The sequence below is a fragment of the Dryas octopetala genome, chromosome 4 (genome assembly GCF_963921425.1).
Source record: "Dryas octopetala chromosome 4, drDryOcto1.1, whole genome shotgun sequence".
In the NCBI taxonomy this organism is placed as follows: Eukaryota; Viridiplantae; Streptophyta; class Magnoliopsida; order Rosales; family Rosaceae; genus Dryas; species Dryas octopetala.
The window spans coordinates 1,965,120-1,991,116 of NC_141369.1; the positions used below are offsets into that span (position 1 = coordinate 1,965,120).

At 36.8% G+C, this 25,997-nt stretch overlaps 1 protein-coding gene across 1 annotated transcript; it reads right to left on the reverse strand.

Annotated features, from left to right (window-relative positions):
• Nucleotides 1-2,497: 2,497 nt before the first annotated feature.
• Nucleotides 2,498-7,255, reverse strand: EXPA13 (expansin A13). The gene is made up of 2 exons (XM_086239016.1): nucleotides 6,489-7,255; nucleotides 2,498-3,486 (listed from the first exon to the last, which is right to left on the reverse strand). Exons 1-2 carry the CDS (start codon nucleotides 6,962-6,964, stop codon nucleotides 3,177-3,179), a joined length of 786 nt encoding a protein of 261 aa, XP_086095142.1. The 5' UTR covers nucleotides 6,965-7,255; the 3' UTR covers nucleotides 2,498-3,176.
• Nucleotides 7,256-25,997: the final 18,742 nt, after the last annotated feature.

A 25,997-nucleotide genomic window follows, 5' to 3' on the forward strand; every position in this document is an offset into this window, starting at 1 on the left:
TCTGGACTGAATTCTGTGGTTTTGCAGCATATCTAGGTGATGCTAATTAGCATATGGGTCCTTCACCTTTCTGCTATTTCTTGTTACTTGTGTTCTGTTTTTATTCTTAAGAAACTCAATGCCGATGAGGCTTGTTTGCAAGGTTTATGGACTTGGAATTCATAAAAATAGCTGCATCCTTTAACATAATTTATTATAAGTGGCACCTAAATTGTATTGGCATAAGGAAATTTTATAAGATAGCTTAATAGTTATAATGTTGCTTTGTAAGGATCACTAGCTGCACCTTCCAAAATATACAATGGATCCATTGTGGGCTATACTCCAGCTGTACAACAACCCAAGAGTTTTTTATGGCTTTTATTGTGATGCACCTAGAAGTCAGTCTTTAATATCTTTTATTGAGTCTTCTACACTTTTATTGTAATGGGAAACCTAGAACGTATAGTTGTTAATATCTTGTTACTATTTTTTTAAGCTTATGAACTTATGACCAGTTGCCACAATAATGAACTTATGACCCAAGCTTAAAATTGTGCTAGTTTTTTGTAAATTCAAGATCTGTCCCTGCACATTCAAACACAATAAAATGTTAAAATGACTATTAAAATAACCTTAACTATAGGCTATTGAGTACACTATCTTTAATATCACATCAAATCATCTCATCTGGTGCCATGCACTGTCCCTACCTTTTAGAAATTCCTAAATTGTGATATATGGAAATTACCAAGAAGAAAGCACATAAACCCTTGTTTACATCAATTGCTCTTTGTAACATGATTTTTAGTTATTATGAAATGTCCATTGGTAATGTGTAGATCTTATATAATGTAGCTGAAGTTTACTTCATCTTTTTAATTAATTAATTATTAACAATATAAGCAACACGATGTGCGTAGGGCAGGGCTGTGCCCTGTCCCTGGCTATTTGTACCCTGGTTATTTGTACATCATGAATGACAGACTTCTCATCAGTCTCTGAGGTTCAGAAACACCATGCATGGCTGATGGGACTCACTGTTTGCTAGATTAGATTGTTCTAAAAGAATATCTTGTTTTTCTTTTCCATTCTGTTAAATTGAGTCATGATCTATGAACAATGTTGATATTGGTTTTTGAGATGGCAAAAAAGAAAATTTTTAGGACCAGAAGAATTGAAGTAATATTCAACTCTCACTAATACAAGCACAATAAATAGTATAAGTATTTTACTGAGTGTAGCCTTTAGGTGCATCCTCTATCCTTCATCCCTGGTTCTCTTAGTGATGGGAAAAGGAGAAATCTTGGGTGTCCAAATTATTTTTAAAGCTTGGGTTCTGATCATTGATTTCTATGCTGCAAGACATGCTTCAGAGAGATTTGGAAACAAGGGTCTTTGCGTTTGTCTGATAGGTTCTCGTCCTTGTTTATGTGATGTTGTTTTGCTCATCACTTGTTATATAGGTTAATTGTTTTCCAGGAGTAACACAATATATATGGGAACGATTCTTGGTGGGAAACTAAGCAGGTTCCTTGATAAATTACACTTGTTTGGTTATATCTCTTGTTTAAGTTTCTCGCTATCATGCATCTACTCATAGTGATGCAATGATTTTTCTTATACTGATACTTGGGATTGAATTCAAATCCATGTCTTTTTACTTTTTGGCTTCTACGATTGCAATGTGTTTGGAATGAGAAGACTTCTTTAGAGACATAGGTTTGTTCATTTGAGTAGAATGAATTTCTAAATGAAAAGTATAGTGGTTATAGTTGGAGGCTGGGGAAGGGGGATTTTCTGCGTACCTTGTATGGAATGGTAGAGACAAGAATAGCATCAATAACTGTTAAATCACTGTCTTTTTTTTTTTGGGCCTCGTGAGTGTTAAATCGCTGTTAAGAATGATCAAAAGTTAGAATCCTTTGCTTAGTTAATTGCTCAAAGGTTTTGATTTTGATTATGAACTTGGCAGTCAGTGTACAGTGAAGAATATGCTGCATAATAGTGTGCGGGAGTCTTGAGTTGTTTTAAATATTGGTACTAAGTTATTTTTGTTTTCCCAAAGGATGGCTAAGCACCAAGTCTGGGTGGTTAACACCTTGCATTTTTTTGGAATTCATTTCATTGGTGCAGTCTTCTTTGCAATTCAACAGCTTTTGGATTAAGTACATAATATTAGTTCGTGAAAGCTAAAATCATTCCAAATGGCAGATGGGCAATTCATAATTGTCAATGCGTTCTGGTGTTTCAGGGGGTTATTCTCTAATTTCATACTCACTTTACCAAAAGAAAAAAAATATACATATGTATATATATATATATATATATATATATAGACCAGAGTTTAGGGTGTGGACGAATCGGCTCTTGTTGATTTACTCAGTATATCACTATATCCTCTTGATAAATTTTGCATATTCCCATAAAAATAATAATAAAAAACCAATGTTTTTGGTAGTCATGACTCATGGGCAAATTTTTAGTTCTTAAGAGTATTTGGATGCAAAAATTTATAATAAAAATTTTTATTTCAAATACTCGGGGAGGGAGAAAAAGAAAAAAAAAAAAAAAAACAGCAATTTCCTTTTACCTTTTTGAAAAAGATTAGATAAGGGTAGCATGTATTATTAACTATTAAAGAAGCTTAACAAAACAAGGTATTCAATCGAGACAGCCACCACCCCAAAAAGAGAAACCAAGCAATTGATCAGCACTATCGAATCAGACTCCATATTAAGGCAAAGTCAGCATACAAAAAGATCCCCAACCCTCTTCTCATTTCTCGCCACTTCAACTTCAGCAACCAAGCTATCAGCATACTTAAGCCCCCAACACACCAACGTACACCTTCACCCTGCCATAGTGGAATCACCATTTTGATCCCTGCAGAAACCCCAGTAGTTCTGTCCGAATCCCTATCTCAGTTCATCTTCCCCACTCCTGTGGCTGGTCTCACCCAACAACTCCCGAACCTTAAGCATCCCAGTTCACTTTATGGGGCTTTTTAATAATTAAGCTTTGACATAAGATCTTTCTACAATAACATCAACCGCAATCTAACTATATTCCCCCGCAAAAGAAAAAAATAATAATCAACATAACCAGCATTCTTTACACCCTCTTCCACCCCAATTTGGAAAGAAAACCTGAAAAAACAATGGTCCCTTTTACACTATTTCTTCTAAATGGTACTTTTAAGACTCAAACTGCTTCCCTTCAAAGGTTTGCCCATAGTTCCAAGCCTTGGGAGCGACGTTGTAAGATGCAACTGTGAGCCCGTCGCTGCTAGTGACCTCGAACGAAAGTGGTTGGTTCTTCAAATCAGCATTTATATGCCAATTTTGGCCCCAATTCCGTCCCATTGGAAGCCAGCCAGTTCTTGAACCCTTGATCTTCACTGCAACTATGTCTCCAGAACCAGCAACATTGGTGATAAGCACTGAAATAAAGATACTAGAACCATCTATGGTAAAGCGAATTCCTCCTTCCTTTCTACACTTAATCCTGTTTGAAACAAAATTAACAAGAATAAGAGAAAAAAAAAAAAAATACATTTCAGGATGACACAAGGCAATGGCCTGCTGTAAGCATGCTATAGGTTTTGATATCCAATAAATGGGGGATCACAGGTCAGAGATTCAAGAATATATGCAAAATAGTACAACTGAAAGTGCCAACCCAACCTTGAACTCTCTTACATGCATACATGCACATGCACGCAAGCATGCACGCATGCACAAACACAGACACTGATTTTTTCATAAAGAATGATTGATAACCCATTCTTAGCCTCTTAAAGTTTATCTGTGTTCCTAAGAAACTAAAGATTTCAGGAAAACAAAGGTAAGCTAGGTATAAGTTATAGTTATACCATATAACTTCCTGTAGACATTTTTAGAGCAATTAATCTACCTGACCTCAAGAGCTACATGTTGATCCAGACCTTGAAAACAAAAGTTAAAGCTAGGTTTTCAACAACTAGACAAAGCCTACTTAAGACTCACAAATCTTATTTGTCAGGATTGCCCCTTTTTTATGTTTAAAAAAATTTCCTAGAAATGGGCCTTTCCATTCCAGTCTAGTATTTGCATTGTTGACAAATGAATGCAATTCTGGACAATATTTACTGATTGTCCTGTAACCATCTGCCTATTTGAGTCACATGAGGTCAGATGTCCATTTGTGTGGTGACATGCCATGCATGGATGTGGCGAAATGCCACAAAATCATGACTAGTATGTGTGAATCTTGTTCTATCAAACATGTCTCAGGAAACCTGTGTCATCTTTGTATTCCATAAAGATTCTTAATTTGATTATTGCCACCTTGTCATCATAGTATTCGTTAAGATTCGTATTTGTCAAGGCCACCTTGGTATCCTATAAGAACACCATATGCAATCACATACAGCTATACAGCTTTAAATTCAAACTCAAAAGTTGTCATGCACACCCCTGATCAAGTAATCAGCAGCTAATCAGAATCACGCACCAATTTGCAAATACCGTAATGCCATGTTATGCATCAAGATTAATTCATTTGATTCTTAGACGCAAACCATATTTTAAAAACAATATCAACCTCAAATCATCAAAAAACTTCTCCAAATAAGAAAAGTCTACAAGCTTCAAAAATACAGCTTTGTAGTCACACATAAGTACCTCAGCAGTTTCCTGAAGATGTAGGAGGAAACCCTTGCCTACTTGTGTGGTGGGATTTAAATTCTAAAAACTTGTGGTTTTAAAGGCATTGGTTTATAAAACATAATTTAAGGATTTGTAGAATAAAAGGGTGCAAAAGATAGATAAAAAGGGTAAAGAAGAGCTGGCGGCTAGAATTCTGGGATAGCATCTGAATTAGGGATTTTGGGACTGTTTTGGAAAGACATTTGAAGGCTTAACAATGGGGTTTGAGGGTGTTTATTTGGGGATAAAGGAAGACTTATTAGGAGGCAAAGAGCCAAGAAGAGCAAGTCAAAAGGGTGTCTGACTACAAAATAAGAAATAAAAGAAAAAAGAGAGCCCTGGTAGACATACCTTCAATAAACCAAACATTAATTTTACTAATAAACTATCTAAAAACAATCTATAAATAAACTGTAGCATGTCTTCATCGATCCCAAAACCTCTTCTAATAGGATGGGCATAGGATTAGGATTAGGACTAGGACTAGGACTCCTAAAAAACCCAAAAAACACAAATGAAGAAAAGAAAAAACCTCAAATGCCCAAAGTAAAAGCTCATCAGCCTAACTAGACTCAACAACTTACTAAAATAAGAATCGCGCCCAGGATTATTGCCCTTGTCCAGATATCACGGAATCAACAAAACAGGAATACGAAGTAAAATAGATACTAACATTCTAGTGAACCGCCATGGTCTTGGGCTTATACAGAGTATAAGTTTTCTCTAACCCTTAATAAGTTTTGCTAGTGTATTGTTCTGAAAAACATAAGCTATTAGGATAAGGAATAAGCTATTAAGATATGGGATAAGCTATTAGGATATGGGAGAAATTCTCTTTTAAGCATGAGAAATGAGCAGACTTACAGATATTCAGACTTAGAATCATTGTATTGCAAAGCACCTATTAAAATACCCTATTGGAAAGGTGCATCATTGTATTGCAAAGCACCTATTAAAATACACGATAACATGTGGATCTCTCCCCACCACTAGAGGGCCAACATGTTGCAATTACAGATATTCAGACTTAGAATCTCATGCTCTAATACATGATAACTATTGTTAGTAAACCATTAATCTTAAAACTTATGCTGTTAGATATGGATCAATTTTATATTCTAACCACACTATTATTGCATAGAACTCTTTAGGGTGATCCAGATCAACATTCAGTGTTTTATACTCTTGAATCATCTTTGTTTTCATGTTATTATCTTTCAAAACTCTGAAGTTATACATTAATAATCAGTTAGAAGATGGTGATAACCTGTGTGGTATGGTTTTCCAAATGCCAACACCGCAAGAGGCATATTTGAGGGGGGAAATACGGGCAAAAAGAATTTGTAACATAAGAACCCTACCCTCGAGGAAATTTTGCATGAGTCCCATATATGTGACATCAGTCTCACAACATGAATGTGGGTCCCTAATACATGTTGTAAGAGGGAGATCATAAATGACGGACTCAAACATATAATTTTTGGGTGGTACTCTCAAAACAACCTTAAGTCAGCAATATAAAAGTTGAGAACTAGGGAGAAAAAGTATCGCAACGTGAGGAGCAAGCTAGACAAAAAGAAAAGAAACAAATTTAAGCTTATTGTCAGTGTCGTTTAACGTGCTTCCAAAACAGAGCATGTTCCATGAAAATAGCTAAATTAAAGCACACGTGAATACGTGATGTGAGTGATGACTTGTACCCATGAGTATTAATTAACAAACAAGTAATTACTAAATATGAAAGAGTAAAGTAGAAGCCAAAGCTATGAAAAAGAAGGACAATAAAACTTGAATGAGAAGACAAAGCTAAGCGAAGCTAACCTGCGATACTGGACGGGCATATTACCAGCCTTCCAAATAGCGATCTTCTCGAAGGCCTCGATTGGCAGCACAAAGTGCTTATTCGGAGGATTGCAGCGGCCCCCACCCTCCGCCGTGAAGCCGTAGTTGGGCGCGCAGAAGTTGGTGGCCGTCACGATAATCGAGGTCCCCGGAATGCACCACCGCATGTCGTCCACGCAGCGCAGTTCGAAGCACGCGCCGCAGATCTGGCCCCTCTCGAAGATCGTCTCGCTCAGCCCCACCGTGGCCATTCCGTAGCCAGCCTTCACCAGGTCGCCGTAGCCGCACGCGCCGCCCACCGCGTCGCGGGGGTCGGAGGCGGCGTAGTAGGTGGCTCGTGCAGGTTGCCAGTCGTAGACGGAGGTGGAAGTAGATGGCGAAGGCAAGTGGGAGATGGCGGTGGAGGCTGCTGTGAGTAGGAGGAGGAGAACCACTGTTAGAGTTGGAGGTGACATTTCTTTCTTTGTTTCTTTCTTCTTGATTTCAACTTTGAAGAGCTCACTACTGAGTACTGACACTGAGAGGGGTGAGACAAAGAGACAGTGGGGAGTAAAAAGCAAAGCTTTTGATTTTTTTTTTTTTTTTTTAATTTTGATGATACATGGTGGAATTTTTTTTTTTTTTTTATATTTTACTTCATGTGGATGCTGTCACGCTGGAAACGCACCATTGCATTACTTTCTCTTTTCTTTTCTACTTTTGATCTTGTTCATCTTTGCTGCTGTTTGGTTTTACAGTCGTTTAATATAAATCTAGAGAAATTTTAAGGGACCTTATTTTTTCTTTTAAAACCCCACAATTTTTTTTCAGATTTGCATTATTTATTTCTACAATTAGGAGTAAAATTGGAAGAATATGTGAAAAAAAAAAGGGGTCCTAATAAAATTTTCCCAAAATCTATGTGTTTGGAATAGAAATTGGCACTAGCCATGACAACGTGGTAGGAGAGGGAATTGGATGAGAAAAATGATGCGGGATACCTTCTTTATTGAATTTGGAGCAAGCTAGTCTATGGGAGAAATAAAATCAAACACGTGGCGTGCATTGATGCCATCAAGAGAATAGAATGGCTCGGGGCAAAAAGAAACACAAGAATGTTGTGTCCACGTTGAGTTCTTTTCCTTTTCCCTCAGTTCAATTAAAGTTCGTCTAAACTTTGGGTTATGAGCAAGGAGTAAAATTTCGGTTTCGAAAAAATTTTCGATGGAAATTTTCGCGGAAATTTCGATTAAAATTTCGATTTCGATAAAATTGGACAAAAACGACGAAAATTACTATCAAAATATGAAAATTTTGAATAAAACTTGACCATATGTTAATTTAACATATTATCTACTACATTGATAAAAAACATTGAAGAAATCAAATAATATAGTAGATTTCATGTGATATGTGATGAATATAATACGCGCCGGAGACAATACTGTTAAAAAAATACTTCACTAATTAATAATTACATAATAAAATTACACGAATAAATCACCAATGTGGCAACGGAAAGTAGCAAGCTTACTCAAAGGGACTTGGAAATGGTCTTCGATAGTTAAATTAAGCCGAATTGGGTTAAAATAGAACCAATCCAATGGCAGTAGCGGCGACAACGGTTTACCTAAAATTTCAATTTTACAAATTATCGTAATTGGAAAACCAAATATTAAGGAAATGAAACTTCATGATAAGAGGATAAATTTGTTTTTCATAATTTATGTTTACAACTAAACGAAACACCAAAATGACCAAATTAAACCCCAAATAAAATCTCAAACCTTTTTTTTCTTTCCAATTGCCTAAAGACTCCAAATCTCAATCTACCTTAAAAAAAAAAAAAAAAAAATTTCTCTTTTTTTTATTTTTCTTTCCTTTTCTTTTCTTTTTTTTTCTTTTCTCTTCTTGTTTTTTCTTTTCTTTTTTTTTATCTTTCCTTTTTTTTCTTTTTTTTTTCCTTTTTCTTTCCTTTTCCTCTTCTTCCCACGTGACTTCCTCTTCTTTTTCTTTACTTTTCCCCTGGGCTTCGTCTTCTTCCAGTTCAGCCTTCCTCTTTTTTTTTTCTCCTGTTTTTTTTCTTCTCCCTTCACCATTTTTTCTCCTCCCTTCATAATCTCTCTTTTCCCTCTCCCTCCTCCCTTCCTAACTCTTTCTTCCTTCTCCCTCCCTGAATCTCTTCTCTCCCTCCGACGACGGGGCGCCTCGATCTGCAGCTCCCTCTCCGGCGACGGTCTCTGCCTCCCCTCTCCCTCCGGTCTCTGCCTCCCCTCTCTCTCTCCGGTCTCTACGTCGAAAATTTCGCCGAAATTTCGAGGATTTCGGAAAATTTCGGTGAAATTTCGGCGAAATTTTTCGAAATAATTTTGGTATGGTGCTAAAATTTTCATACCCCTAAAAAACGAAATTTTCGACGAAATTTCGCCGAAAATTTCAAAATTTTACTCCCTGGTTATGAGTAAAGGAAGGAATTGATTTGTTCAGGGAAGAAAAAGTTGTGTGTGATGATGGTTGGATGATGTCTAGTCAATGTGAACGGGTTAGGTAAGTTGATTGGATTGTCTGGATGGCTTTCGAGTCTAGCGGTTTATACATTAATATATGTATAGATATGTAAATGCATATTTATATATAGGCTCAATTACAAAATTACAAAATGTACTTATTAATTATAGGTGATATTTTAAATTGGTCTATGAACAACAAAATATTTCAGATTGGTCCCCTAACTAATAGATAATTACAAAATAACACATTTATTATGAATTCTATCAAAAAAGATAGTTAAATGTCATTTTAGACAATGATGATGTGGATTTTTTGAAGGCTTATTTAATATATCACCCCCTGAAAGTAACTTCAATTCTGACTTCATCCCTTAAGGTTTATTTTGTATCACATTACCCTTCTGAAACTAATTCTCGTATATCACTTTGCTCACTTCCTATTTTTACAAACTTTGGAAATTAATTAAAAATAGCTCTACACTCAGAAAAATACATGAAAAATTCCTGTAGAGTCGTCTTGACTAGTACTAATTTACTATGGGGTCAAATTACCAATTTTCTATCTGAGTTTTTCCAAAAAATTAAAATACGCTAGACTCTTGGGAAATTCATAGGATAATCTCCCGAACTCCAAAAAATACGAGGTTTGCACCGTTGGTCTTCTAAACAATAACACTACCTTTCTTGTGAACACTTGCAACCCAAAAGTCCTTTTGGTCTTAGAGAAAAATAAATTTCCCTCTGTAAAATAAATTCTAGAAAAAATCTAGGATTTTCATAAAGTCTCGGAAGAATTCTCTAAATCAGGTTTTTGGTAATTTCCAAAATATTTTTGAGAATTCATTCGAGACTTTACGGAAATTTTAGAATTTTTATAGAGGGAAATTTATTTTAATTTTTTAGAAATAAATTTAGACTACCCAAATTTTCTGGAAACTCTAGAAGGAAAATTGGTAATTTGACTTCATAGTAAATTAGAACTAGTCAAGAAGAGTCCGTAGAAATTTTTCTGAGTTCGGAACTATTTTTAATTAATTTCCAGAGTTTGTAAAAATAGGAAGTGAACAAAGTGATACACGAGAATTAGTTTTACGGGATAATATGATACAAAATATACCTTATGAGGTAAAGTGAGAATTGAAGTTACTTTTAGGGGGCAAATTAGTAAATAAGCCTTTTTTGAATGAGGTGGACACCAAATTTGCTTCACATGGATTAATAATGTCATATTGATTAAAAAAAATTTTTAAAAAAAACTAACAAAACATTTAAACCCTCTAAAAATAAAATTAAATATGACATCATTAATCTATGTAGTTTAAATTTGGTGTTCACATCATTCAAAAAATCAACGTCAACGCTTTCAACACTGGCATTTAATGTCCTAATTATTAACGAAATTTGTAACAACTATGTTATTTTGTAAATTTCTATTAGTTAGTGTACTAATATGAAATATTTTTTTTTTGTTCTGGACCAATTTGAAAACCCCGTATAATTGGTGAGTGTATTTGTAATTGAACTTTATATATATATGTATATTTAGCCTAGGCAAGTACATGGTTTTAATGAGGCAAGTACACGGTTTCAATGACCAAAATATGGTGTTTACTCTTAAGTGGGTCCAACCAATTTTTAAAAAGAGACATGAAAGTTGACCGCCTAACTTTCTCTCATTTTACACCCAAAATCTATACAAGCCTTCCGCCCAACCTCCCATCACTTTTTATTTGTTACCTCTAAAATTCACGACAAACCTGGCCGAAATTCTAGCAAGAACACTAGTAGTCCTTTTAAACGATTTACGGGATGCCACTGCTTTTCGGCCAAGAGACCGTTCGCAGAAAATAAAGTGAATTTGAGTGCTTAAGTGTATGATTTGTGCCGAGAATAATCTAACTCTAAACAAACAATTGCACGGCGAGAAAGGAACATGAAACTCGCTTAGGTTCTTGACTGCCTTGATCCTCAAGGACTTTAAATACTCGACAAAACGATGATTGTATGCTTGAGTGATTAGATGCAAAGAAAAGTTATGAACTTTAATGTAAAAAGTATGAGTAATCTGATTGTCTTGAAACTGAGTAACAATGGTAGTTCAAACCACAAATCTCATACTAAAAGCAAACTAGATTAAAAGAAATCACTCCTTAAAACAGAATCAATACTGAGAATAATCAGAATCATAGCAGAACAAAACGAAGAACAAGGTTCTTGGATTTGAAGGAAAACTAAAGGAAACAAAGAACACGTTGTGATCTTGAGAATTTTTTAGAAAAATTGTCGAAAATCTTGTGCTTGATTTTTGTGAGATGTGTTGAGAGAGATTTTCTTCTTCAAAGCCTTGTTTATAAAGTGATCAACTCCTCCTAGGGTTATAAAATCTCCTTCCTACTCGCATTTAGACTCTTTCCTCCTTTCTTTGTGCCAAAGTTTTCCAATCTTGCCTTATTTGGAAATCCTAGTCTACCAAGGACTCTCGGCGGCAACTGAATTTCTCTTCATTAATCTCTTCGACTTGGGCCGTGACTCTTGGGCTTGCTTGCATAACAGTTTGAGCTAGTTATAATGAGATCAATTTAATAAAAACATGGGCTTGGCCATGCTCTCGGCCCAAAAACCAAATTAGGGTGTAAACACTATCAAAATTCCTTCTATGATATCCGAGCTATCCACTCTCCATCATTTTTCACACTCAAATACCCATTACCTTGCCCGAATTGCCTTTTCTCCTTATTTATATCCACTAACATCCCTCCATTTATTTACTCATTACTTTACCCGGGTGACCATTTCTCTCTATTTTTCTCGATCACCCTACGTCTTTTTATGGTTATTTCACCCAAAAACCATCTATTTTGATCGCCCAACCTTGTGAGCATGGAGAAATTGATCAATTAAGATCTATCCAGGCAACCTCGCCCATGATATCAAAAATGTTGGTCGCCCAACCTAAGTTATGTGAAATGTGGACGACTAAAAAGACCTATTTTGAGGTCAGGTTATGGTGATAAATCATGGAAAATGGCCCAACTTGAGTCAGAAAATGTCATAACATGTATTTATTATTTTCAATAATTAAGAGGCCTAATTTATTATTTTTATAAAAAAAAATAATAAAAAAAAAAGTGATTTCAACCTAGTTTTGAGCCCAGGTTATCTATTTCTTTTATTTTTTAAGAGGAAAATGACCTTATTATTTTTCTAATATTTGGGTTGGGATTTTATCAATTTTATCAAGAACCCATCTAGCCTGGATAAGTCCAAAGCTCATTGATATATATGGAAATTCCTTAGCCAATAATAGCTCCGCCCAAGTTATACAAGGATTACCCATTCGCCAAGGAGTCATACTCAAGCTAGAATGCCACCCAAGGTAGAGCCAAAATCCAAATTAAAGACTTTCCTTGACAAAATTGAATGCAAGATCAATCCAAATTCTACAAAGGGAAGAATTCGGAAAGTCCTAAGGTCTAATTCATCCAAGAAGGCTGAGAGTTCAAGTCACCCAAGAAAAGAGTTCAAGAAAAGGAAGAATTTCAATCAGCTATAAATGCACTTAACAAGGGAGAATCCACTCCGGATTTGATCACATCCTATATTCATGGAAGATGAACCACACCCAAACTAGGAGTCTGAAGGGAATTTCAGGCCAAATAATGGCCCATTGCCTAGCTAACCCCTAAAAATAGATGCATCCAAGAGAGATGAAGGACACACATTCAACACAATCAACACCCAAGTTCTCAAGTCTCAAGAAACACTCAAGTTCTTTTGTTTTTAATTTTTCTTCGTTGCTTCCATGCAAAGTGCTTTTAGGTTTTCAGGAGCTCTTAGTTTCAAGTTCACTAGGTTTGTAGCTCTGCCATCATCCTCTCAAAGCCTTGTGGTATGGGTTTAGTTTTTGTTCTTTGTTTTTCATGCAACTTTAGTTGGTTTTGTTTCATGTATAATGCAATTTTTTTTCATTCACTTTCAATCTAAATGCCTGCTATTGTCATTGTTGCTTTAAATCTTGAATTTAACTTGCTTGGTGAAGCTCGCAATAAGTTTCATTATACCTTTATCGTTCATAATTTCTTTTTTTTGCTTGGACAATTACATAACTTTGTGCACGAGTTTGATCACGTAATCCTTAGGAGGCCAACTAGTGATTTAGACTCCGAATCCAACTAGGCCTTTAAGAGCCTTGTTCCCGAGGCTTGAAAAGAACTTAGGCCGAGAGCAGTTCCTAGTTGGCCGATCAATCGTTTGAAAAGAGTCAATTTAGGTGCAATCACTTAACCAACCACATTCTTATTCCGATTTAGCCAAAACTTGGCTTGATGGTGGCACACCCCGCACTCATACACAAAAAGACCAAAGTTTCGTTTCCAGCTAACCTTGGTTAAAAACAAGTGAACATATTTTTGGCATACCCAGTGAAACCTTATTTGTTGTCTTTGCTTATATTGCATGGTCGCTAATACTCTTGCATTTCCTAATCGTGATCAGGAGTTTCCTTATTGTGATCCGATGACGAAGAGTCAGGTGAACCCAAGCAATCAACCCGGTGGCAAAACGACCGGTTCAGGAAACCAACCAAATCTTGATTCCATAAAGAAACCTCAAGTTGGCCAGCAATGCCAAAGCAAGCATGTTCAACTCGCTGCTGATTAAGAATTGGACTGGAAGGTTCAGGTTGGATCTCATGATGACGTTAAGGTTGAAGATGATCGGGAGGAAACCGACCTGTTACTCCAGCCAAATCCGGCTATTGCTGAGGATGTCCAGCAACTTATCCACTTGGTGAGGGAGGAAGGTCAGATCAATCAGACTCATCTACAGATCGTGACTACCCAGGTAAATAAAACGTTAGACCAGATTGAACGGACTAATAATATGATGGCCAACAACATTGCTAGTATATGTATTCAAATTGGTCAGAATCCACACGTGGCCAACCAAGTTCAAGTCATTGAACCTTATACGCGCAATGGTGAACCAAGCTCACTGCAACAAGAAATGGGGGGCAATGGTAACGGCCAAAATAATGGTCGAGTGAAAAATGATATGTTCATGAATTCACACTCTTTATATTTCTTTTACTTAATTTTTGTAAACGCATTTGAATAAAAGTTTTAAATTTCATTGAGTTTTGTGTTTTTGGCTTCCAAACAACAAAATGTTAAATTGCACCAATTATCCTTCTAAATAGATTTTGACATGAATCCAATTAGAGATGGAAGGTTAAATTTCATAACATTTGAAGACTTCTAAGGTGTTCATTTTGAATTAAAAAGTCAGCCCAAAATTGCACCCGAGAAGAAATGAGTCAGCTGAATTATTTGGGAAATAATTTTCTGGTCCGAGCTTGGATTTAGGAAAACGATATATGATTAGAAAAAAGACATCCAGGGCTTTTCATTGATATATAAGACATAAAATTATGGGTTGGTTTAGGCATCCAAATCGCTCTTCAAAGATAGCTCAGAAATCTTATCAACAAAAGGACAAATGGTCAAAATGGCATCTTTCCATTTTGGGTAAAAACTATCCCAACCTATATCTAGAGTGATTCGACAACTAGTAAAGTAGTGCCAAAGAGACTGAATCATGTGTAGAACACCTATAGCTAAATACGTGAGACACCACCGCTGATCCAAAGACGGGAGACACCACCGCTAATCCAAAAAAAGGATCTAAACCAGATAGACATAAATCTGAAGCTGAAACTGGAACTCAGAAGATACAGATTCCACGCCACAGGCCTTAGTCTATGCCATTATTCACTGGGAAATCTGCACTCACAAGAGTACAGTAGGGGTAAGCATCACATATGATCATTGCTTCCCTTCGGGGAAATCCCAAGTTAGGTTTGAAAAAAATAATGAGGGTATAATATTTATAATTTGACTGAGAGGAAGACCAAAGTGAAACAATGCAACACAACAAAATATCCACAATAATAATCAGTGAGTAAAACCTTTGCATGCTTTCACACAAATTTTGTGAAAATCCAACATGCGCATGTTAAGTTCAGAATAGTTACCTGTCAACTGAACACGAATGGCCAACTACCCATACCGGAATCCAATCAATCATTAATACAAGAGCGAGTGTATCCATTTCTGGTGAATATCACGTAGGGTAGCATCCCTAGACGGACATTCGACTGGCCCGTCCGTAAACACCGCCTCATAAGGTTTAGGGGATCAAAACTCAAGGACACCACACTGGGGCCTTTTACTCTCAGGTCACAATGGTAATTACAATAAAATCTATACAAGTATGCTATACAAAATCTATGCAATACCATTGAAAACAATTCTATAATATATAGTATTATAAAATAAGGGAAAACCTTCTAACCGGGACGTGGTGTTTTCCCCTACCTTTTACCAATGTGAAAGCTCTGCCCATCTCCATGTCTATTATGTCCACGCGTACTTGTTGGGAAAATTGGAGTTCCAAATCCAACGGCAGCTATTAGGAACGTACAAAATGTACCCCTGACCTTGTCTGATAAGATTAGGTAAAATTTAGTGGTTCGGCACTAGCGTAACTGCTAGGCTTCTTTGAATTCTTGATCCGACAGGACCTTGCTCCTCAAGACAAAAAGTCATGTCATATCGTTTAGTTTCTACTTAGGTTCATTTTAATTTAAATTGAGGAGGTTGATCAATGTTAACCTACAACATGTCCAGGTCAGTGCATGGGAAAACTAAGGGAGCTCTGGTCCAGTCCCCAATGCCTGTATGCTCATGGATTGCCCTTAGACAACATGTTGTTGAGTTATCACATACATGGCCTCAATATATTATTAATCCAATTTCAATTAAACAGTAAAGTAGCGTTTCGTCTAAAACCACAACTTAAATAAACAATTGTTAAAGAAGTTGGGTTACGAGCTTACCTGTAGAAGACGGTGCACGGACAAGAGTATAAATCTAATAAAATCTAATTAACAACAGTATAAATCTAATAAAATTTTAGCAAAAATTCAACAAGGATTGAAGGGGTTACCGAAGGCTTTAAAATGAAATTCCTAATTTATGCCGAAGTTCGACTCTAGATGGTGGGGCTCGGTTCCACGAACGTGTAGGTGAAAACGGCTCACCAATCGGACTTCTAGAACTCAAGCTATGATCAAAATCGAAAATTTTTATTTGATCCTAAAAAGATAAAAAGCAACAATATAGAGAGAGAGAGAGAGAGAGAGAGAGAGAGAGAGAGAGAGAGAGAGAGAGAGAGAGAGAAAGAGAGAGAATTCTAGAGAGAGAAGCTCTAGAATTTATGAAAATAGTGTGAATAAAAGTGATGGATGAAGGGGATATTTATAGATGGGCAACGGTGAATTTAATGGCTAAGATTAATTTGAAATCAAGGGCTAGGATCAATTAGAATACTTTAGATCCTTCAATAAAAATTTAAATAAATAGAAATAAAAATAAAATTCATAATTCTCAAACATCCTTGAATTCTCTAGAATTTCTAGAGAATTCTTAAAACATGGGCTTTGGACTTTGTGGGATGGGGCTGTTGGGCCAAAAACACAAAGAAACAGCCCAAATGGGTTGCTGGGTGGACGTCCCAAAAGAGAAGAGAGAGCTGGCCCAAAGAGAAAGAAGAAAGAAGGAGAAGTGAGCTAGGCCGGGTCCAGGCGCGGGTCGAGAGCAGAGAGGAAACAGATCACGTGGGTTGCCCGTCTACTCTGCGTATTCATGCGTCAAAATGATGCTATTTGGCATCCCCCACAGCTAATCATGTCGCGCCACGTGGCGCACGAAATACTTTTTTCTATTTTCCTAACTTCGAAAATTCACCAAAAATATCTTGAGACTCGAAAAAATTCACTGAAAAATCCTACAAACTTATCTCAGTGAGTACTAATTATCTAAAGGGTCAATACACCAATTTTCCCCTTTGATATTTTCCAAAAAATTTGGGAATTCCAAATTAAATTATAAAAAATTAAAATACTAAACTCTATAGAAATTCATTGGATAATTTTCCAAATTCCGAAAAAATACGAGGTCTGCACCGTTGATCTTCTAGATACGAACAAAACATTTCCCGTGAAGGCATGTTACTCGAAAGACCTCTTGGTCTTGAGGGAAAACAAATTCCCTTTATAAAATAAATTTTAGAAAAACTCTAGAATTTCCGTGAAGTCTCAGGAAAATTCTCAAAATTTTTTTTTTTTGGGAATTTTCGGGCTTTACACCTAGATTGAAAAAGAGAGGCTCAACTAAGGAGAGGTTCCGACCTAAGGGAAAAATTGAGAAGTCAAACTTCTAAAGGATGATGACTCGATCGAGATTAATACTACTGTTGAACCTAAGGTCCAAAGAACGATTGAGGGAACCAAGGTAATGGTTGTCCCGAACGAGAAAGAGAAAGTCATAAGCATGCTTGAAGCTCACTTGACTGGAGTGTTTAAGACCAAAGAGAAGAAAGTCTTAACTAACAAAGTTGACGTTGATCAACCTATGAGTGAGGCTTCTAAAAGTGGAACAGACCAACTCATGGTCGAAGCTCCAAATTGAAGTTGACCAATCTGAAAGTGAAATTGACCAGGAAACGATCTTGACCCCTGAAAAAGAAGTCAACCAAGTAGGGGTTGACTCCCTTCCCCCATCCGAGGGTTTTCCATTAAGTTCTGATCTGCTAACGGAAGAGAAGAAAGACTCTATTAAAGAGGAAGAAGCCCCAAATGAAGATATCACCTTCGGGAAAGATCACAGTTGATTTTGGAACTCTAGGACCAATAGAGTGAGGCATGATCATCACGTTGCCTTTGGAATTTGAAGCAAGGCCAGAACAAGTGGCTTGGTTGGAAGGTGATGTGGTGGATGAAGAAGAGGGTTGGGCAGAAATTGATGATCAAGTATTGAATCAAGAAGAAAATGATTGTAGGCGATTTGCATGGCTTAAAGAACATGGTGATGACCTTAACAACCAACTGAGAACACACCTTGGCAGGCCAACGGATGCAATGGCCAAGCAAGTTAGGGTGTTGTATATCTGGGCACATATAGAAGGGATGTCAATCAACAGAGTGTTCATGGATAATGGAGTCGCCGCTAATATCTTGCCTCTATCCACCTTGACGAAGCTAAAGAAAACAAAACATGAACCAAGGTAAGGATAAGTTTTTTTTTAGGAGATGATGCGAAGATCCTGGGAGCAATTTCACTAGAAGTAGTGGTTGGCAAAAATAGGAGAGACACAATTTTCCTTATGGTAAACTCATCTTCCAAATACAATGTGCTCCTCGGTCAAGAGTGGATCCATGGAAGCTGGTGTATCCCATCATATTTGCCCCAATTGCTCATATTTTGGAATGATAGAGGACACACAGCCTTTTTCAACTTCTGCCAACTTTATAGATGCTAAGTTAATGAGGAATGAGTCACCTTCCAATCCTTGCTGAATGGAGGAGCTAAGGATGGTAAGCCTCTGGAGATCATGGCCAATGAGCTGGCCGAAACCAAAGTAGAAGAGGCTAAAACTGAAGAAAGGTGGTCAGTGTTGGCCGACCTATTTGCGTCAATATTCATGTCAGATAACGAACGAGAATTAAAAAACGATTGAAGAGGTTCTGGAGTGATAGTCGGCGTACTTGGCCGAGGATGCGGCCTGAAAAGACAAGGATAAGATTAATCTCATCGAGTGTTTAAGATAAGGGCTTAAAGATGACCTCTTAGTGATCGAAGAGTTGGACCCAGCACCGGCTAAGCTTGATGACTCTAAGGTTGAAGTCCAAGACCCTTTGATTGAAGTAAATTTGGGAACGGTAGAAGAACATAGGCCGGTGTACGTCAGCAGCTTGATGGAACCATCGCTAAGAGCTGAGATGAAGTTACTTTTGAAGAAGTGCAAAGAATTCTTTGCATGGGAATACACTAAGATGCTCGTACTCAATCGCCAACTAGTGGAGCATTGTTTTCCAATCAAGAATACTTCAAGCCATTCATGTAGCCACCCCGACAGATGTCAAAGGAAGTAGAACTTAGGGTGAAAGAGGAAATTGAAAAGCTTGTAGAAGCCAAGTTTATCAAGCTAGTAAAATATATAAAAAAGCTTTCAAATTTTTTTCCTGTAATAAAAAAGAACTGCAAAATAAGAGTTTGTATTGATTTTCGTAATTTAAACCTTGCAACTTCTAAAGATGAATATCCTATGCATGTGACCTCCTTGTTAACGAGGCAGCCAAACCTGAAATTTTGTCGTTTATGAATGGTTACTCGAGGTACAACCAAATTTACATAGCAAAGGAAGACATCCATGTAGGAAATATGTACCCTAAGGCCAATCGTTGCCGACCTTCAAGACAACATTTCGGGTAGTCGTCTGTTGAGTAGACCCATTAAGACGGATGATACTATAAAGCTATTTGAGATGAGAGTATAAGTAGAATAAAGGTTTGTTATCCACGAGACCTATACATCTCTGTTGATAGTTCTTAAACTAAACCTGATTGAAGGGATTGGTGTCTGGGCAACAGTATATCCAAGTGAGATCAACATAGCTCTTTAGCATACTCAAATGTTGACACATTCAATCTTGGAGGCAGTTGGAGACACCAAAGGCAAAGAGTATGGGTGCCTATATATAGTGAATATATATAGGTCCACTAAACAAGATCAACAAATGAGATTCTTGTATGGAGTGAAACACCTATCAAACATGATCTCTTTAGTAGTAGTAGATTTGAAATTAGTCCTTAGACCTGAGACACCATCAACTGTCTTGTACGACTAATCGATGTGCTTTGGTAGTGCAATGCATGTGTATCGAGGTACAATGGGTGTATTGCTCGGTACAGTGAAAGAAAGCATGAAGGCATATGTGTGTATCAGTGAGATGACAGTTAGAACGGCTGAAGATTCAAAGAAGTGTGATGATAACATCAGTATGCGCAAAAGGTCTGGACACCTTAAGAAACTGAGAAATCATCAATGATAACTCGGAAGGAGTAATGCCAAGATACGAAATGTGGTCCACATAGAGCCATTAGTTGAAAGAACTATAATAAGTTCTGGATTATCGTAATCCAACATCTACTAGAGACAGATGAGTTGATCAAAGGAGAAGAACTTGATCAATAGAATGCTTAATTCAAAAGGGAATAAAAAGCATTGAAACACAAAGGCTGCTTCTGTATAATTGCTAAACAACCTAGAATTCATAGGAATTGAAAGTACTTAGTTCGACAAATTTCGATGTAAAGTACATTGCTTAATTCAAAATCGTTCGAAAAAAAGCACAAAAGCATAGATCGATATAAGTTGATTACTTTTTACATGGTAAGAAATGCATCTACAAGGAAAGTCGTTTGGTAATATGGTCTTAGAGAACCATATTTGTTCAGGTCATGTCGGTCTGGTTGGGAACTAGTGCAAGAATGACACTAGAGCCATGGACTAGAAGGTCTCATGATCCAAACAGAGTATATCGGAGAATATAAAAACTGTAGAAACAACGAAGCTTGCCTTCTTGTATCTCACATACAATTACATACAATTGTTTGCAAGACCGTATTAGCCAGAGTGCCTTGACACTAGGCTGAACATCTTTAAAAGAAAGATGAGTATAGGTAACATGGTTACGTGGTACGATTGAAATTAGTGCAAGTGAGAGATTGTAGGACATGTGTGTCATAAGGCTAATCGTTGCCAACCTTAAGGACGACATTTCGAGTAGTCGCCCGTCGAGTAGACCCATTAAGACGGATAATACCTTAAAGCAATTTAAAATGAGAGTATAAGTGGAATATAGGTTTGTTATCAACCATACATCTCCGTTGATAGTTCTTAAACGGTTCCTGATCGAAGGGATTGCTATCTAGGAAACAGTATATCCGAATGAGATCAGCATAGTTCTTTAGCCTACTCAAATGTGGAGACACTCAGTCTCAGACTGTGCGTGTGAAGACACCAAAGGAAAAAAGTATGGGTGCCTATAGTGAATAAAGGTCCACTAAACATGATCAACGAATGAAATTCTTGTATGGAGTGAAACACTTGTCAAACAAGATCTCATTAGTTGTAGTAGATTCGAAATTAGTCCTTAGACCTGAGATACCATCAATAGTCTTGTGTAACTGATCGTTGTGCTTTGGTGGTGCTTTGACATCATGAAAACCTTAAAGTTGGTGATCACATGTGACTTAGAACTTCTTTTCAAGGTTACATTCTAAATTGAATATCATTTCCTAAATTGGTTTTATTGGACAAACGAGTATAATGGTTTTCTTTGGTAGATCACTCAACTAAGATTAAGAGTCAAATTCTGTGTTTAATGTACAGATTGGTTTCGGGTAAGTTATTTTGGTGTATACAAAATCTGCCCACAAGTTGGTAACAACAGAATTAACAATTTATCACTCAAGGTGGCTGGTTTCTGTGGTTTCAGCATTGATCAAATGTTACAACATGGTTTTTCTTCTTTAATCATGTCTGACCCAACATATTACATAAAAATGGCACATGCAACAACCTATAAAATACAACAACACACGGGTTTCTGTGATATCAATGGAAAAAAATAGAGAGAACAACACCCAAATCATAGCCATGGGCGGCCGAGCTTGCGGTGGCAAAATAAACCTGAACATGGATTTTCAAAATTAATTGCAAAATCACATAATTGATTCAACAAAGGAAAAGGACTCAGAAATGGGAAGATTTTGATACCCAAATCTCAACCAAGAATGGCCGGAGTCACCGAAATCTGAGAGTGGCAGCAACAGGTTAAGGATTTTGAATTGGGGGTTTTTGATTTTGCAACAATTGGATCAAGACACCCACACCAATAGATAGAGCATGTTGAGGGGAGAAGAACGGGACTAGACTCGCCATCATCCGCCGCTGGAATCGGTGAAATCGACGACGGAAAGCACCGAGCTTCTCGGCTTCGATTCGCCATGCACGGTGGTCCGTTGAGGAATTCGAGGACACCATCATGCTCAAAACAATGAGAGGAAGAAAACCCAGTAGGTTCAGCCACCGAACTTCGCTGGGATTAGCGGATCGCCACCAGAGTGGCTGTCGGCCCTATTTTTTCGAATCACCGTGATCGGCGGTCAGAGGGAAGAGAGAAAGGTACGGGGAGAGTGACAAGACCACGCATGCACACCCGGGAACCCAAGGTAATCCTGTGGGGTCCAACACCGATAAGATGTCAGCTCGCTAACCTCAACCTTCCTTATGATCTTTATAGGAATGTCAATCTAAGTGGGAAATCCTACCAAAAATTCGGCAACATCTCCCCTGTAAATTAAACAATCCCACATGTTCATAAAACAACTAACACTTCTAATTCAGCAACCAACCCCAACCACAAACCAAAAGGGTCTCAGACCGCCACCGAGTATCAAATCCAATTAGAGCATATCCAAAAAGATTTACAATCACATCTCATTAATACAGTTATAAGAGAGACCTTGATCCCAAAATATACCAATAAGCTGCGGATGAGAAACTCAAATGCCTCGACGTGGTGCGATCCGACCTCCGCGATCTCTAATACCTGGGGGAAAATGTTAAAAATAAAAACGTGTGAATAATCTCAGTGAGTGGACAAAAATAACATTAAAACATTTCCTTTGAAATAAACTTATAAAAACAACTCATTTTTCTTGAACTTATTTTCTTTGAAAGCCCCAAGTTTTTAAAACAATTTCACAAATCCATTTCGAAATCACCTCAAAGCTGTGAATCAACCTGATGCATATGGAAACTCATAGATATGAAATATAGAGAGATCTAAAAAAAATACAATGCAAAATGAATAAAAAAAAATCATCATATGCACCCTCTTAATATTTCACTTAACTATAAATAATATCATGCCCAATGATAAGTCATATCTTGAATGCTCAACCAGAAATCCAAACTCTGAAATGTCATGCTTAAAATCTTTGGTGCTGTAAACTCATATTTTAAATTTCTCAATAACTGGAAAATCAACAACACTGCTCAAGCTGAAAAATATCAAACTGCTCAATAAATATGATATCTTAACCACTGAATCTGAAACTCATACCACACTAGTACTCAGGGGAAAACTGACCATACATCTGTGTGGAAGACCGCATCGCATAGGCAGCGTTGACAGGACCGCCCCCGGATTTTACCCTGAAACTCAGAGAGGTGCTGTGAGATCCAAAATCGAAGAAAATCCTATCGAAAATTCGGCAGAACCTCCCCTGAAATTGGACTAACCCAAAAATTTATAAACCTGTGAATAACACTCCTAAAATTCAACAGCCACCTCTACCGCAAACAACAGGGAGCCTCAGACTCAACAAACAAATAAAAATAATTCATTCGTAGGGTCCAAATAAAAATGATTTCAACAAAGCCCATTTGTAGCGCCCCGAACCTTAGGCCCATAAAAACACTGAAACATCAAACATTTAAACCTGTTTTATCTTTCAAATGAGCCATGCATTTAACATAGTAAATAAATACATTTAATAAATCAGAGTGTGAGCCCAAAAACATTTATTTAAAATCACTGTATAAAATCGTTTAAATCAAATTAAAATGGGTCTCACTGCCTAGTCTTCTCCTCATTGCCTCCACAGCATGCTTAGCCTGCAAAACAAACACAACCACACTGCACCATATTCATGGTACACCGGGTTATTTAAACAAGCAACCCGGTAAGCTCACTAGAGCTCGTATGAGTGAAATGACTTAATTAATTAACCTAAAAAATTTCCTCAATTTTCATACTCAATAAATAATCCACAATAAAATCCAAGCCTAAATAATAATTATCCAATCACATAATATTTCGATCATCAATGATCCAAGCATCAAGATCATCATAATTCCTCATAACTACATCAAATCTCACTAATAATAATAATCATCATTCTAGCAAATCAATTGCCTAATCATCATTCATTAACCTCGACAATAAGCATTTCTTCTCTAATTCAGCAATTATTCTAAAGGCAACTCTATAAATCCCAATTAATTCCTTAGCCACTAATCCTCATCAATTCATTCTCATGATCCAAATCCTACAGTTAGCCTTCTTTAATATATAACAACAAACACACAAAACAGACAATTCACTAACGGTACTCTACATTAAAATCTGATAAGTTTCACTCACAGTGCAACCACGTGAAATGACCGAAATGCCCTTCAGGGTGCCGTTGCTCAGATATCAAATCCGGCAGCATGACGGCATCGAAAATAAGGTTTCTCAAGCTCGTACACCTATTAAGACCAGACCAGGTCAGCCAAGTTTGCGCAAGTTTTTATCAGGTAATTTGGGACTGGCGACAAGGAGAAGGACAAGATGACTAGCAAAAATGGGACTTTAGGTTGATGGTATTTTGGGTGTTAGTCTATATATTGAAGCACTCGGGACCACAGTGGTAAAATGCACGGGAATAGAAATAGTGGATTTGGCATTGCATCAAACATTATTTATTTATCATGTCATATTTCTTGTCACTTAGTTTAATTTAGTTAATTGTTCATGAGAAAGGTTTCTCTACTGAGCTAAGGTTGCTCACCCCTTTATAAATTTTGCAGGTGCTGAAATGGAGCCTTAAAATTACTGAAGCATGAGAATATAATGTATATATGTATAAAGTTGTGTGGTGTCCTAGAAGGGACTACCAATGAGTAGTTTATGTAAAATATGATTTTGTGTAAATTATGTACAATATAATTAATGTAAGTGTTTGTTTATTAATTGTTTTTGGGTACTTATTTATTATTTTTGTCATATCTTGATTTTATAAATTTTATTTCTTTAATTAAGATATGATTCACACTTAAGTCAATAAAATTAAATTAGTATGATTTGGGGCCTGACACAACCTTTCTTGAGTGTCTTAGGAGGTGCCTCTGTTGCATACCCGGGGTTTGGGGTGTGACGTCAAGCTCCTAAAATCTCTACTGAACAAAGCTCGAGCTTTAATGGACAGAATTTTATTGCATTTTTTGCTTTATGTTATTTCTTAGTTGTTAATTAAGTCTTGTACTTTTATTAGTAAGATCATCAAGCTCACAATAGATGGCTGAGATCATTAACTTAGATATTTTGTGTTAAAGTACTCTATGGAACTTGATAAATATCAAGTTGTAGATGAGATCAAATACAAATTTCACTACACCAGAAAATACTCTCTCTCAACCCTCTCAGCATTTTTTCTCTTCTCTTGTGCTTGTTGTGCTTAACTTGTATCTTTCATTCATTCTGTGTATATGTGTGAGATTACTTGTAAGCTTAAATCAAATCCAACAATTGGTATCAGAGCTGTGTTGATCTTCTTCTACAGGGGCGTTCATCCTAACTAACATAGAAACTCACTAATGGCAAGCTCAAACAGCAGTAGTGATGTTCGATCTCCAATATTTGGAGGTGAGAATAACTTTGATTACTGGAGTGTGATGATGAAAACCATATTCATCTCACTTGACCTATGGAGATATGTTGAAGAAGGATATCTGATACCAGAAAATATAGAAGCTTTGACAGTAGGTAGCTGAGCTGAAGCAGTTGAAGGAGCATGAGAAGAAAGATGCTAAGGCACTCAGCTTGATTCAACAAGGAGTCACTGGAGAGATTTTTTTGAGAATCATGACAGAGACAACAATCAAAGGAGCGTGGGAGGTTCTGCATAAAAAATATAGAGGAGCAATCCAGGTTAGAGCTGTTAAATGTCAATCCTTGAGAAAAGATTTCGAATATGCTAGAATGAGTGAAAATGAGTTGTTGAGTGATTACATGTCTAATTAAGCTTACTGAGACTGTAAATCAAATGAAGAGTTATGGTGAGGAAACAAGTGAAAAAAGATTAGTCCAAAATATTCTAATTAGTTTACATCAAAAGTATGATCCAATAGTGTGCATCATTGATGAAACTAAAGAACTTAGTACACTAAGTGTTCAAGAACTGATGGGATCCATAAAAGCCTTTGGTCAAAGACTATCGATCTAGGCATGTTTAAAATGATATAGAGAGTGTTTTCCAATCCATTAG

Excerpts from the sequence above, each read along its gene's own strand:
- EXPA13 (XM_086239016.1), bottom strand. The coding sequence starts at position 6,964 with ATGTCACCTCCAACTCTAACAGTGGTTCTCCTCCTCCTACTCACAGCA. Across the intron at positions 3,487-6,488 it reads ATGCCCGTCCAGTATCGCAG|GATTAAGTGTAGAAAGGAAG; the intron begins GTTAGCTTCGCT and ends TGTTTCAAACAG.